This window comes from Neomonachus schauinslandi, chromosome 2, assembly GCF_002201575.2.
Source record: "Neomonachus schauinslandi chromosome 2, ASM220157v2, whole genome shotgun sequence".
Lineage (NCBI taxonomy): Eukaryota > Metazoa > Chordata > Mammalia > Carnivora > Phocidae > Neomonachus > Neomonachus schauinslandi.
The window spans coordinates 71,723,022-71,737,460 of record NC_058404.1 but is presented as its reverse complement, the minus strand read 5'-3'; the positions used below and the strand labels follow the sequence as shown (position 1 = coordinate 71,737,460).

The 14,439-nt window shown below is 40.8% G+C and overlaps 1 protein-coding gene across 3 annotated transcripts in view; it reads left to right on the top strand.

Moving 5' to 3' along the window:
* Positions 1–14,439, top strand: part of GUCY1A1 (guanylate cyclase 1 soluble subunit alpha 1) — a 28,440-nt gene that overhangs the window by 9,326 nt on the left and 4,675 nt on the right. Inside the window, exons 4-7 of one of the 3 annotated variants that reach the window (XM_021698896.2) lie at positions 33–742; positions 2,114–2,599; positions 6,185–6,328; positions 9,663–9,817. In XM_021698896.2, coding sequence (XP_021554571.1) covers positions 33–742; positions 2,114–2,599; positions 6,185–6,328; positions 9,663–9,817 — 1,495 coding nt within the window. The remainder of the gene's footprint in view (positions 1–32; positions 743–2,113; positions 2,600–6,184; positions 6,329–9,662; positions 9,818–14,439) is intronic. The other 2 variants (XM_044912592.1, XM_044912591.1) reach the window with 2 other exon arrangements.

The window sequence follows — 14,439 nt, the reverse complement described above, 5'->3', positions numbered from 1 at the left end:
GATATGGCAGAAAAGGTATTCTTTGCTTTCAGGAGTTCCAGTGGAAATCGTCAAAGAATCTCTCGGGGAAGAGCTTTTCAAAATATGTTACGAGGAAGACGAACACATCCTGGGTGTGGTTGGAGGAACCCTCAAAGATTTTTTAAATAGCTTCAGCACCCTTCTGAAACAGAGCGGCCACTACCAAGGAGCAGAAAAGAGAGGCGGGTTTGAGGACGCTTCCATTCTGTGCCTGGATAAAGATCAGGATTTCTTAAATGTATACTATTTTTTCCCTAAGAAAATCACGTCCCTGATTCTTCCTGGCATCATTAAGGCTGCTGCGCGCGTGTTGTACGAAACCGAAGTCCAAGTGTCTCTCCTGCCTCCCTGCTTCCGAAATGATTGCAGCGAGTTCATCAATCAGCCCTATCTGTTGTATTCCCTTCACGTCAAAAGCACCAAACCATCCCTGTCCCCGGGCAAACCCCAGTCCTCGCTGGTGATCCCCGCTTCCCTCTTCTGTAAGACCTTTCCTTTCCATTTCATGTTTGACAAGGACTTGACGATTCTGCAGTTTGGCCATGGCATTCGAAGGCTGATGAACAGGAGAGACTTTCAAGGAAAGCCGAATTTTGAAGAGTACTTTGAGATTCTGACTCCCAGAATCAACCAAACGTTTAGTGGAATCATGGCTATGTTGAACATGCAGTTTGTCATCCGAGTGAGGAGGTGGGACAACTCTGTGAAGAAATCTTCAAGGGTAAGGAAAATGTCATAGTAGTTGGAATATGAGAAATGATTTCATTTCTTGTTTAAGGACTAGAAACAAAAAGGTAGGAAGATAGGCATCACTTCAAACGTTTTGATGAAACATCGGTATGTTTGAGGCAATTCTAATATAATTTTAAGGCTGACATAATTTACAACAAAATCCTTTCTTCATTCATTTGCTTGCTTACTTGATTCGTTACTTCACAAATATTTATTGGATGCGGTCTACCTTTTAAAATCCTCTCAGAGTATTTTATAAGCCGAAATAGATAAATATTTATATAAAAATATGTTTTCAATCATCATCAAATAGCTGGCAGTTTGGAGTAACAAGAGGCATTATTCTGCAACAAACAAAGAAAAACTACTTGTTTCTTGGAGGAGACAACTAAATGGACTTTTTAATCAATATTTAATAGACATGGAAAATCAATAACTTTTTTAATTGTTAGAGAATGTTGTGGGGGGTTGTTCTTATGGTAGAGAATTTGGGTAATTATTTAGTCCAAGGAAAGAATTTGCAAACTCATAGTTGGTACAAGCAAAGCTAATATTCAGGCTTATATGCATATAACTTTTAAACGTGCATAATTCCAGGAGATGTGCAGTTTGTTCCCAAAATGAAAACAGTTTTACTACTTTTTATCATAAAAGCAATGTAGCTAAATGCTCAAAATAGGTAATACTTACAGATGTTCACTGCAGCCAAAAAATCAAAGACATTAGTTAGATACATTTGTGTGTGTGTGAAACAAAACAAAATACTACTTGCAACTTCCTTTTTCTCACTAAACAACACATTTCGGGCATTCTTCCCTGTCGTGAGGTATAGGCCTATTTCCTTTTTCCAAAGACTGTATAGAATCCCATTGTATGCTTGTCTCCTACCTAAGGACATTGGGGTTGATTTTGACTCTTTGCTGCAGGGAACACACTTATACGTATTTGTTCTCACTCATACAGTAAACCAGGATGATCACCTACAGCCTCACATCTCTCAAGGCTTCCTAGGTACAATCCTTTATGCTATCTGCTACTATGAAAAGAATATAATAGCAGAAGCATCAGCATTCCCCCTAGTGAGAAAGCCTTGAGGCAATAATTTTTTGCATTGTTTATTGAAAATCATGATCTCTATGTAGAGTTATTCCAATCTGTCCGTTCTTCAAATGCCCACGTGCATTTTAGAATGCACAGCACATTGGAACTATAAGAAAGCATATTGTTCCTTTTCAGCAGGTAGAAAAAAACCATTTAGACACAAAGGAATCACAACTGTATCTTCTGCCTTTCCTTTTGTCTCAAAAAGGTGTTGGAAACTGAAATAAACCGTGACAATTGGTTTGCCTTTGCTTCCCAGGTTATGGACCTCAAAGGCCAAATGATCTACATTGTTGAATCCAGTGCAATCTTGTTCTTGGGGTCACCCTGTGTGGACAGATTAGAAGATTTTACGGGACGAGGGCTCTACCTCTCAGACATCCCAATTCACAATGCGCTGAGGGATGTAGTCTTGATAGGAGAGCAAGCCAGAGCGCAAGATGGCCTGAAGAAGAGGCTGGGCAAGCTGAAGGCCACCCTTGAGCAAGCCCACCAAGCCCTGGAGGAGGAGAAGAAGAAGACGGTGGATCTCCTGTGCTCCATATTTCCCTGCGAGGTTGCGCAGCAGCTGTGGCAAGGGCAAGTTGTGCAAGCCAAGAGGTTCAGTGACGTCACCATGCTTTTCTCAGACATCGTGGGGTTCACAGCCATCTGCTCCCAGTGCTCCCCGCTGCAGGTCATCACCATGCTCAATGCACTCTACACTCGCTTTGACCAGCAGTGCGGCGAGCTGGATGTCTACAAGGTAGGGTTGGAGGAGGGCAAGGCCCATTTGACAGGCAGAAGACACTGAGGAAAAGCACGGCAGCCAGGACCCCCGAGTTACCAAGTTACCGTGCAGATGAAAGGCTTTCTCTGCAAGCCACGTCCTGGGAGCAGGCATTGTGTGTTAACCATGTGGGTGTGCTCTAGCCAGAAATAGCTCCGAATCTGCTCAGAAACAGAGATAATTATTCCATGAAAGAACTGCCCCATTGTCTTCTCAAAGAATAAGCATAGAATGGAGGGGTGATAGGCTGAGTGGAGGATGGGGTGTAGGATCTGTGAACGGGTACAGTTTAAAAGTCAGTGAACGTGACACTGGACTGTGGCAACTGAGTTGAATTATCAAGCATGAGATAATTCCAGGTATGACTTGCATGGGGAAAAGTTATCCTCTGTAAAAGTACAGAAGAAACATGAGGAGTAATACTACTTTTCATAGTAGGACTATACAAACTATCTTTTCATAGAGGAGTATACAAACTATCTTCAAATAGGTTAACTCAATATGGAGTTAACGTGATACTTAGTATGGCTGATTAAGAGGGAAAAAACACTGACTTAAGGCATTATTGAAGAGAGGCCAAGGGCAGAGACATCCGTGCAAAGAGAGGCCTGTCTTCAAATCTTGTTCTCTACTTTCTTTGTAAGGTGAGAAAGTGGAATAGCCTTTCTCATTTCTAAAACAGAAAGTAATGTCCACCTACACAGTTTAGATGCATGAATAACATACATTATGTTTCATGAATAGGCCTATTACCAAGATGATGGTAAATAATATCTGTTATTCATGATGTAGCAGGGTTTACTGAGTGTCTACCACGTACTGGGCATCTTTCTAGGCACAGGGAGGCTCAGTAATTGTCTCTAACGAGTACTAGCCCTTTTTTTTTTTTAAATGTAACTCAATTAGCCATAAGAGAACTAATGAAGTGATTTTGTGTTCTGTGTTTCTAGAATTAAAGCCTATTTTTTACTAATTTAAAGTCTTTCACATTATTCTCACCACTGGCATTAAGAATAAAGCACCCTTCTCATTTGTGTGGCTTGAATCACCTTTTAGTTTGTCGCATACAATCTGGCGTTTCAGAGATTCACCCAACATGAAATAAATACATTATTGAGGAAAAGACAAATATTATTTATGGGAATACATAAGCCTCTGCTTTGTTCCAATCTAGCCGCTCGAAATAAAACCTTCCTTTTAAGAATTTCCAGCAGGAAATTCCAGACAGAGCCATGATCCCCCTGGGGGAAAAAAAAAAAAAGAGGTCCCTGTATAATTACTGATAAAATAATTGGCTTTCGTTAGGTTAAACTTGATGGCCTCTTGTGGAATTTACTATATTTGTTTGTAGATAGTTTCTATTTTGACATTGTCTCTTCTGGGAATTGTAAGAAGAAAGTCTCACTCTCGCTTGCAGCTGCTGTGCTTGCTAGCAGAGGCGGTAGGCTTCTTCTACAAATTTCTACTTGTTGAAACTAAAACAATTCAGTTATTCCAACAAGTATTCAGAATCCGTGCTCCTGGGCGCCTGGGTGGCTCAGTTGGTTAAGCTCAGAATCCGTGCTCCTTACCACATGGATAGTAGCCACAGTTCCGTGGTTAATCCGTCCACAACCCAAGCTAGATAGTGAATCATCTGCTCTGTCCTTATTCCCACCTTCTCTTCACTTCTGATTTTGCATGAAAATACCTGGAGACAGCTATGAATAAATCAGGAAGGGTCTTCACCAGGAGATAAATGTAAGATGCACAGAATGTGTAATCATTTGCTCGCCTGTGAGTGTGGTGGCTTCCAAGGAACAGTCTAGCTTCTTTTTCCTCCCAGGACCTGTTTGTACCAGGACTTTATTTAATTTCATTTCCTTGTTGTCTTTTAGTCTTTTGTTCATTTTTCAATTTATTCAGTATTCATTTATTGTTTTAGCGCATTTTTACTGTCAGCCAGGGTTGGCCAGCATGAATGGAAAGATCTCATATGTGGGGGTAGAGGAGGGAGGGGCTGACCACTGCCAGATTTCCATACCACAAGGTGAAAGCCTGATTGAGAACACAGGCTTCTGTGATAGCGTAGAGAATGGGCATCTAACACCAAGTAGGAGTGAGGGCGCCACTTCTTCTAATCAAGTAACACTTACTGGGCACATGAGATATGTTAGCCATTATTTTAGGCACTTCTTATATATTCGTTGCTGAGGAAAATCTTATAAGAGGCACTGCCACCTGGTTCACTTGGTAGCAAATATACTGGGCACTGGTAATTGAGGAGTTTAGTAAAACAGGCAAAGTGAGAGAGCTAACATTCTACTGGGGAAAAGAAGGAACATGGACCAATGAGTAAATGTATAGCATTCCAACTGGTGTGCTATTCTGGATAAAGCTGAGGGGGAGAAGTGCAGAAGGTAAGGGTGATTGCTGTTTTATAGCGGGCAGTTGCGAGAGGCGTTTCTCACGTGGGGATGTTTTAGCAGGCACTGGAAGAAATGAGGGACACGCCAAGTGGCTCTCTGCAGGAGATTGTTCCAGCCAAAGGAATAGCAAATGGGAACATGTTTGGTACGTTTGAGGGATAACAGGAGGCCAATGGCACTGGGGCAAAGTGAGCAAGAGAGAGGATGAAGAAATAAAATCAGAGATTAGCAGAAAGGTCAGAAGAACTTTGGGGGTATTGTAAGAGTTTCAGCATTGATTCTGAGTGAATGGAGAATCACTGAAGGTTTGTCTCCCTTTCTTTTTTCCTTTCTCATCTCCCTCCATACTAGAAGGTTTGGATAAGAAGAGTGATATGATCTAATAAGTTAAAATAAATATTTAGAGGAGAAGAGAAATGCAATGATGAAGATTTGGGGGATTATTTGTGGATTTAAATTAACCAGTAGCCTTGTCATCAGCATCACGGATAGATAAAAATCCCGTTACAACAATGTAATGACAATGATAACACTTGGAATTTGTAGAGCAGCTTGATTTTCAATAGCCTTCCAAGCACCCTTGTTTGACATCTTGATTTCTATACTTCGTGATTGATATTCATGGAGACCTATTTATAGTTGCTCTGAGAATCCCCAAATCCTTTTGAAAAACTATAATGTCTTAGTTTCATATCACACATTCTTGCTAACTTCATATGACATTGATTGAGCAGGGACCGTTTAAAACACTGCACACGAAGAGGATATAAAATCAGCAAGTGATTCCGATATCTTTAAGCAATTTGTTATAAACACAAGATATCATTTACATTACATCATTGGCCTCTACAGAGCCACTTTACATGGTGGGGGGGAAAAAAAAGGTGAAATGCTGTGTTGAGTCAGCAGCTAGTCTGGGAGTAGAAGCCACCTCCTGACGTTTGCTCACAGGACCACACTGTCCTCCAGAGTAGCGCCTGATGTAAAGGCGTCTAAACTTGATGAATTTCATGAAAGAGAAAGCCATTTCTGAGAGTGTCTGATTTACTCTGATTTTCCAGAAGGCCTGACCCCTGCGGTTTCTGCTCTAATGACCTTCACTCTCCTTCTTTCCGAACTTGTATTTGTAATACGGAAAATCTGTTATGTGCAGGTGGAGACCATTGGCGACGCATACTGTGTGGCTGGGGGATTACACAAAGAAAGTGACACCCATGCTGTTCAGATAGCACTGATGGCCCTGAAGATGATGGAGCTCTCTGATGAAGTTATGTCTCCTCACGGAGAACCTATCAAGGTAAGACAGATCATATACTGCCCAGCAAATGTAATGGAGAGTACACGCTTATTAATTAGTTATCCAAAGAATAGTGCATCAGTCGGGGTCTGGTTGCAGAGAGCAAAATCTCTTAAGTGGTGGAAGCCGGGAAACATTTACAACTGGGTCTCCAGTGGCTCACAGAATCACCAAGAGGACAAACGAAGCCATCTATAAATGAAACCTTCAAAAAATGGCTCCCAAAGCTGCTCTTCAGAGCCCTTGTTTTTTTCCAAGATCAAGCAGTTGGCTCCAGAACTCTACCATCTCAGCTGCAGTCAGGAAACTGCTATGTTCAGAAAGCTGCTGCCTCTATTATTGAACAAAACCACACTTATAATTTGAATCAGTAACATGGAAATCCCTCATCGTGACCTTCGCAAGATGAGGGACGGGAAACGGGGCTCTCCGCTAAGCATGCCGTAGAAAACCCAGAGGCTGCCACTGTGCTGCTTGCTCTTGGAAGCCGCAGAGGTGCAGTCATAGCCGAAAGCCTGGCTTCCAAACCTCTTGCAAGTGTATCTGATTCACCAAACCGAAATGCACCTAGAAAATGCAAGGGAGTTTGGAACACGTCATTTTTAGTCTTCCAATCCCTGCAGGGGAGGACATTACACTATAATGAAAATTGACTGCTGATCCACCCCAATATTTTCCAAAGCACATAATACTCTAAAATTTCTAGATTATCTCAGAATAACGTCTTATTATAGATGAGAAGATAAAATTACTAGGCATTATAGTTTAATAGAATACAAGAAGATTACCTTTATTTGTCCTAATTGAGTGAATCTGCTACTTAATTTTTATAGAACAGTTCTCAATTGATGATCTTCAGAAATGGGACTTTGAGGGGCACCTGGGTGGCTCAGTCGGTTGGACGTCTGCCTTCAGGTCAGGTCATGATCCCAGGGTCCTGGGATCGAGCCCCGCATCAGGCTCCTTGCTCAGCGGGAAGCCTACTTCTTCCTCTCCCCCCTGCTCATGCTCTCTCTCTCACTCTCTCTCAAATAAATAAAATCTTAAAAAAAAAAAAAAGAAATGGGACTTTGAAGTCATATAGAATCCTATCTGGCATGCTATAAAATAATAGAGAAATGAGAGAAAAACATGTAAAATACAAAACTATAATACTTAGAAGCGTAGCCTTGGCTCTCTTCATAATAGAAGCCATATGTTGAGCCCAGCCTTTTTCTCCTTCTTACCCTGCTACCCGGTGGAATAGAATCAAAGTGAAAGAATAGGAAATATTTCCTTTTTTTTCAAGCTCTATGTGTATCTCCAACATGCCATATGTATAAATCATCTATCACTGCTGATTTCCTTACTAGCATCCACCCACTCCGACTTAAAAAGCTGCAGGTGGAGTGTTGATAGAAACCAGAGGGCTGAATGTGGCAGGGAAAGTCAGTAAGTGCAAACTGAACTTGGAAACAGACTTCTGTTACCCTCCTTCCTGAAATTCCCAAGGCGTCTATGACGAGACACGTGCTGTGGCAGACGTGGTCCCCAAATGGAAGACTTCCCCAGCAGGTTTCCATTCAGGGCGTGCTGCGCATCTTAAACTTTGGATCATTTTCTTATGAATTCGAAACGAAATTTGTGAATTTGCTGGTGAATTTGAAAAGTTCCCTGATAAGAAAGCTGTGGAGTTGAGAGTGAAATTCAGAACTGGAAAAGGGAAGAGAGGGAGGGAGAGCAGCATGGGAGGAACCAAGGGGCATTTACTTTATCTGCCTTGTTTGGATTGATTGATTGATTGATTGATTGATTGATTGATTATGAAGTAGAAAAAATTTTATCATAAATTTATCAGAGACAAAGCTAGAATAACTAAGTACAGAGAGAGAAACAGGTTTAACCAGGGGAGTGCCCAAAGAGAGCAGCCTGATCTAACTTATGTGCTAAAATTGTGTTTGATATTTATACAGAGAAGATAGCCTTTTGCTCATATTGATCAGATGGAATATGTGCAAAACCACACTTTCCTAAAGAAAAAAATGCCAGATATAACGGATAACTAAGCTTTGCTGATTAAAATGAAAATGTGACAAAGAAGGGACTCTAAAACTAATTCAATCCTGTATTTTATAGATGAGGAAATAATGAACAGGACATAAAGAGACTCACAGAAAGTCAGACTATCCATTGTTAACAGAGTTTGATTGCGAATGCAGGTCTCCTGATTCATACTATAGTGCTTTTGTTTGAAAATTGTGCAAAATTCATGATTTGACGTCTTATAAGCAAATGATTCTGCAGCATTGTTAGCAGATACCTAAAATCAGTTGTAAAACTAAGCTAAACTGGAGTCTTCTGAATTCTGAACATTAAATCATTGAGTACTTAGCCTTTGTTTAAAATGCATATATCTAATGAAACTTTTTTTAAATGGTCAACTGAACAGAGGACTTGAAAAGAATGAACATGGTGCCCGATTGTCATATAAAATATGTGACTTTAAATTTAACTTACTGTATCTTTAACTTACTGTATCGTAGCAGCAATTTCAGAATTTGTACATCCCCTGAGATCATCAAGAATTCAGATCTTATAGAAGATGCCAGTTTAAAATATTGTTTTAATTGTTCTCCAAATCACTGGTAACCTTCAGAATTCCTAAACTTTTACCCCAGCATATCCCAGACCACACCTTATGTCTAGATAATGGCACCGTTCTGGTTTTCCCTGCGTTCGGGTGGGTTTAACAAAAGTGTCTATGTGGTCATTGCGATGCAGGTCTAAGCAACCCCAGCTCTGCTTCCTCTGTCTGTGATGTGTTCTACTTGAACATCACAGTTCCTTTCTCCTTTCACATTCATCATTGAAGAGCGGGGAAGTGTCTGTCATAAAGTTCTTTTTATCCCTTATATTCTAAAAGCCGGCTTCTCCTGCCCTTCTCTGACAGTGCATTGGGAAGCAACCCCTGGGGGCCAGGAATTCTGTCTCCCTTGATGGACAGAGCAGGTTCACGTATAAACAGCCCACAGACGCTTTGCCTTGTCACTCTGGTGACTGTGATAGGGATGCATGGAAATGTGTTTCAGACACTGAAGGCAGCTGAAACAAAGGTGCTTTGTGGAACAGACCTCAGTGCATAGTGGAGAAGAGTTAAGAGGTGTGACTGATTTTGTACTAGTAATTTTTAATTGGATGCGAGTAGAGGGAAGTTGGCAGGAGATCTTGTGGAAGGGTGGAATGGTGTAGTGACAGTGAAGGGTAAAATCTTGTAAAGGGCATTCATACAGTACTGACGAGCGAGCGCGAAGTATTTTGCCAGTGACGAGGACATTGTGTTACTTTTGGCTTTCAGATGCGAATTGGACTGCACTCTGGGTCAGTTTTTGCTGGAGTCGTTGGCGTTAAAATGCCTCGCTACTGTCTTTTTGGAAACAATGTCACCTTGGCGAACAAATTTGAGTCCTGCAGTGTACCACGGAAAATCAATGTCAGCCCAACAACGTACAGGTACGTTCTTCTTTTCACTTATACACAGTTGTCATTGTTTATATTATCGTCCATAACATTTTCTTGCTTAGATAATCTGACAAGAAAGAGAAAAGCAATAATTTTATCATCCTCACCTTTTTTAAAATTACTCAGCATCATGAGAACGGCTCTGAGATATTTGTAGCCCAGGTGTAACCCTTAACACACATCCTATTTTCCCCCACTAATATTCTTTTCAAAGCACGTATTAATGCTCTCCATACTTTGATGGTTATTCTGACAGCAGAACCATCCTGGCACTAACCACCCAGACTTAGCATGGTCCCCACAAGTTATAGGGCATGGTCCTCAACATGCCCTTAGCTCAAGTGCCAGACAGGGAGACGTTTCATCTCATTTTAAGAATCCAGTTATAGGGCGCCTGGGTGGCTCAGTCGTTAAGCGTCTGCCTTCGGCTCGGGTCATGATCCCAGGGTCCTGGCATCGAGTCTTGGTCGGGCTCCCTGCTCAGCGGGAAGCTTGCTTTTCCCTCTCCCGCTCCCCATGCTTGTGTTCTCTCTCTCGCTGTGTCTCTCTGTGTCAAATAAATAAATAAAATCTTTAAAAAAAATAAGAATCCAATTACAATGGAAATGCTTGAATAACAAAACGTGTTCCAGATACGTGTGGTAGCTAACGTACCAAACTGTACCAAGCAAGTTATCGTTCTTGTTCTCAGAGACAGCTATTTTATAGCATCTTCTTTCTCCTTAAAACTCCACAGCCTTGGGCGCCTGGGTGGCTCAGTTAGTTAAACGACTGCCTTCAGCTCAGGTCATGATCCTGGAGTCCCGGGATCAAGTCCCACATCGGGCTCCCTGCTCAGCAGGGGGTCTGCTTCTCCCTCTGACCCTCCCCCCTCTCATGCTCTCTCTCTCTCTCAAATAAATAAATAAAAATCTTTGAAAAAAAAAAAAACTCCCCAGCCTTTCCTTTCCACCCCTGGCTCTAAGTCGATAACTTCACTTCATATTTCACAGGAGAAGACAAAAATGCATCAGATAAGCACATCACCACCTTCTCCAGGGAAGACCCCATTAACCTAGCTCCCCCGGGGCCCTGGTCTTAGGCTCTTGTTGGGGTGACAGTGCCGCCCTCCGCGCTGCTCCTCTTCCAGACGATCCCCCCAGGTTTGCTCTGAGTGCTGCCACATCACTCGCTTTCTCAAAAACTTGTCTCCTGAAAATACCTGCTCTCCCTCTACGATTAATTTCTCTGGTGAAACGATTATTCCCATCAGAATACAGACATATCTTACTATCAGACCTCTTAAAATAGTATATTCCTTGTTTCCAAGTGTATCTTAGCTACCCCCCTATATTTCTATTCCTTTTTCCAGCAAAACTCGTTGCAAGAGTAGTTCATGCTCACCGTCTCTATTTTTTTTTTTTTTTTTTTTTGTACCTCCCATTGGCTCTCTGACTCACACCGATCGGCATGTGTCCCTTGGACTCCACTGAAATGGTTCTTATCAGGGTCATCGGTGTCCCTTGCGAAAATCATGGTCAGTTCTCTCCCCTTATCTTCCTCAACATCTCAGTGGTAACTGAATAGCTTGACCACTCTCTCTGTTGAATGTTTTCTTCTTAGGCTTTTGTGACACCACACTCACCTGGTTTTCTCATTACCCCGTGACTTCACCGTCTCAGTGTTTTGTGTTGTTACTCTTTCCCTACCAAACCTTCAAAGTGCCCAGAGCTCTGTCCCCATTGTCTTCTATGTCTGGACTTTATTCACTCACGTTTTTTTTAAATCTCTAGCCCATCACACAATTCTCCACTGAGCTACAGACTTGTGTATCTTATTCTATATTTCTATTCAGATGACTAATTGACAAATTAAAATTAACATGATCATCTTAGAACAAATGATTTCCCATATACCAGAGCCTGATGAAATATCCACTCCCCCCTTCCAGACTAGCTTTATCAATCTCCTTAAAATGGCATCACCATCTACCACGTTCCTTCGACTCTAAATCTCAGAGTGATCATTGCTTTCTCCCCCCCACAACTTACCACATCCACCTACAAATTATATCCTGAATACATCTTTTTTCACTTCCTTCAGGACTACACCCCAAGGCAAGGCTCCCTCCTCTGTCCCACCGGAGCCAACCCAGGATCCTCCTCACCCTTCTGCTTGCTTTCTTGTACACCTCCTCCCCACCGTCCATCCGCCACACAGTAGCCAGATTGTCTCTCGAAAGTATAGATCCGATCTCGTCACTCCTGCGTTAAAACCCCTCCAACGGCTTCCCACTGCAGCCAGAATAAAATTTAAGTATGTCACCACAGACTAAAATGTCCTCTTTGATCAGTGTCCTGCCAACAACCTGTGTCACTTTATTTTCTTCCACTTTCTCCTTCGCTCGCCCATACCCTGCCACCCTAGCCTTCCTTTTTTTCGTCAGACTTGCTAAACCCGCTCTTGAATCAAGGATACTGGCTGTTCCTCTGCTTTCCACTTCTTCCCTGGATCATCCTGCGTCTTCCTCTTTCTCAGAATTAGACCTTAAGTCAAATGTCACCTCTTCAAAGACACACTAGTCAGTTAACAGCCGTAGCTAGAGGAACAACTTTCGTCCCACACACCTCACGTTATTTTATTTTTTCATCTTCTTAGCTCACACCTGTGTCTGAAACGGTGTTTTCTTTATGTGTTTGCTGCCTGCCTCCCCTTGTAGAGTGTCAGCCTCCTGCATATACGTTTTATAGCCCCACTTCCCAGATCAGTGCCTGGAACACAGTAGGAAAGCAATAAGGATTGATTGATTGACAGTCCACTCTTTGATCTGAAAATGAGTCACGACAGCAAGAGAATTGGAAAAGTCCTTGGAGATTGTTGTAATGGTAATAGCCCTGGAGTCTTCCCACATATGCCAGGCAGGGATAAGAACTCAAATCCTTAGAGGATATGACTCTGCTCTCTGGAGGATGTGAGAGTAATAATCTGGAGGATGTGAGAGTAATAATCTGGAGGATGTGAGAGTAATAATTAGTAAGAGTATTTGCTAATCCATTCATTGCTGTTGCGTGTTCAATAACATAATATATATGCATGAGCACCATGAGGAGTCCTTGGCTGCGTATCTATCCTTAAAACCAAACCTTTGCATAAAAAAAAGTGTATTTTCTGTTTCTTCTATTTTAATTGTTTTTAGACAGTATAAAACAGAACTTTTCCAAATTTTTCCTTTGTTTCATATCTCAAAGTCTGGTTGTCTTAAATCTTGATAGGAGACATTGATATCAGCTACTCATTTTACTCCCCAAATGTTATTTAGGATCTTGTGTCTTCCAACAGAGGATCATGACACTTTGATATACATTTTCAGCAACCGGAGAAGGCTCATAGCTCAAATCCTTAGATTTATTATTATTTTTTGTGACACCACAAAAAATATCCTCTAAGGATTTATTAATATGATGACATATAGGCAATGTTACTAAGCATGCACGTACAGGATTTTACACCATACATAATGTCACCTTTTTTTTAATCAATTATTTTTGATTATAATAGTAATATATGCTTATTTTAGAAAATTTACAATATCCAAAAGTTATGAAGGAAATAAAAATAACTCAATCTCATGATCCAGAGACAGTAACTATTCACATTTTTGTGTTTTTTTCATTATTTCTTAGTATGTGTTTTTATGCACATATGTAAATGATAATGAAAATTTAATCGATGCTGAACATCAATGCATTTGCTAAATTCATTTCTATCTTTTGTAAACAAATATGGTATGGTTTATTTGTTTTTTCCTTTTTCAATTTACTTACCTCTTACTCTCGTATAGGAAATACTTATGTTTTCTCTAAAGGGCAAGTGGTAGTTAAAATGCTTTATTTAGGCAAGAAATAAGTATTTAATGTGAAATACGTTTAACCACATTTTAAAAGGCTTTCTTTTAAAAACTACTTTATTTTTTTTCCAAATAATAGGAAAATTTAAAAGAGAATAGATAATTCAAATTGAATCAAAAGTCCATGCTTTATGAAATTTAACAACTGGATTGTAAAATAGAGACACAATTCCAGTTCTGTCAAAGTTTGGGACAAACAGTAGACTCTATTGGAAATTGTACAAATATAAAACCTAATTATTTCTTTGGAGAACTTTACTAGTAATACATTGAAACCTAGGGTGACACTTCTCAAAAAATAAAAGAATATCAAACGTAACATCCCTGATATACTTACAAAACACTTGTAAATTTAGGACACAGAATACATACCCCACGCGCACAAAAAATCCTTAACTTCAAACCTTGCCTTTCACTTCCAATTCTAATCAGTAATTTAGAATGTTGCTGTGTCATGACAGTTATACATTCCTTTATTCTAAATGTCATGAGGAATTTTATTTTCGGGGACAATGTTCTGCCTTCTTGTTTGATCTTACTGCAGTGCAGAAAACGGAGACGAGACTAAGTATTGTCCAAGTTCCAGGTCAGTGGATTAATAAGACAGGTTTATGTGGTGATCCAGGGATCATTAAAGACAAAAATGGCTCGTGGGGGATATAAATGGATACTGCCCAGGGTGGGTGAGGAAGTGGACCCAGGAACTCCTATTTGCAAGAAACATCTG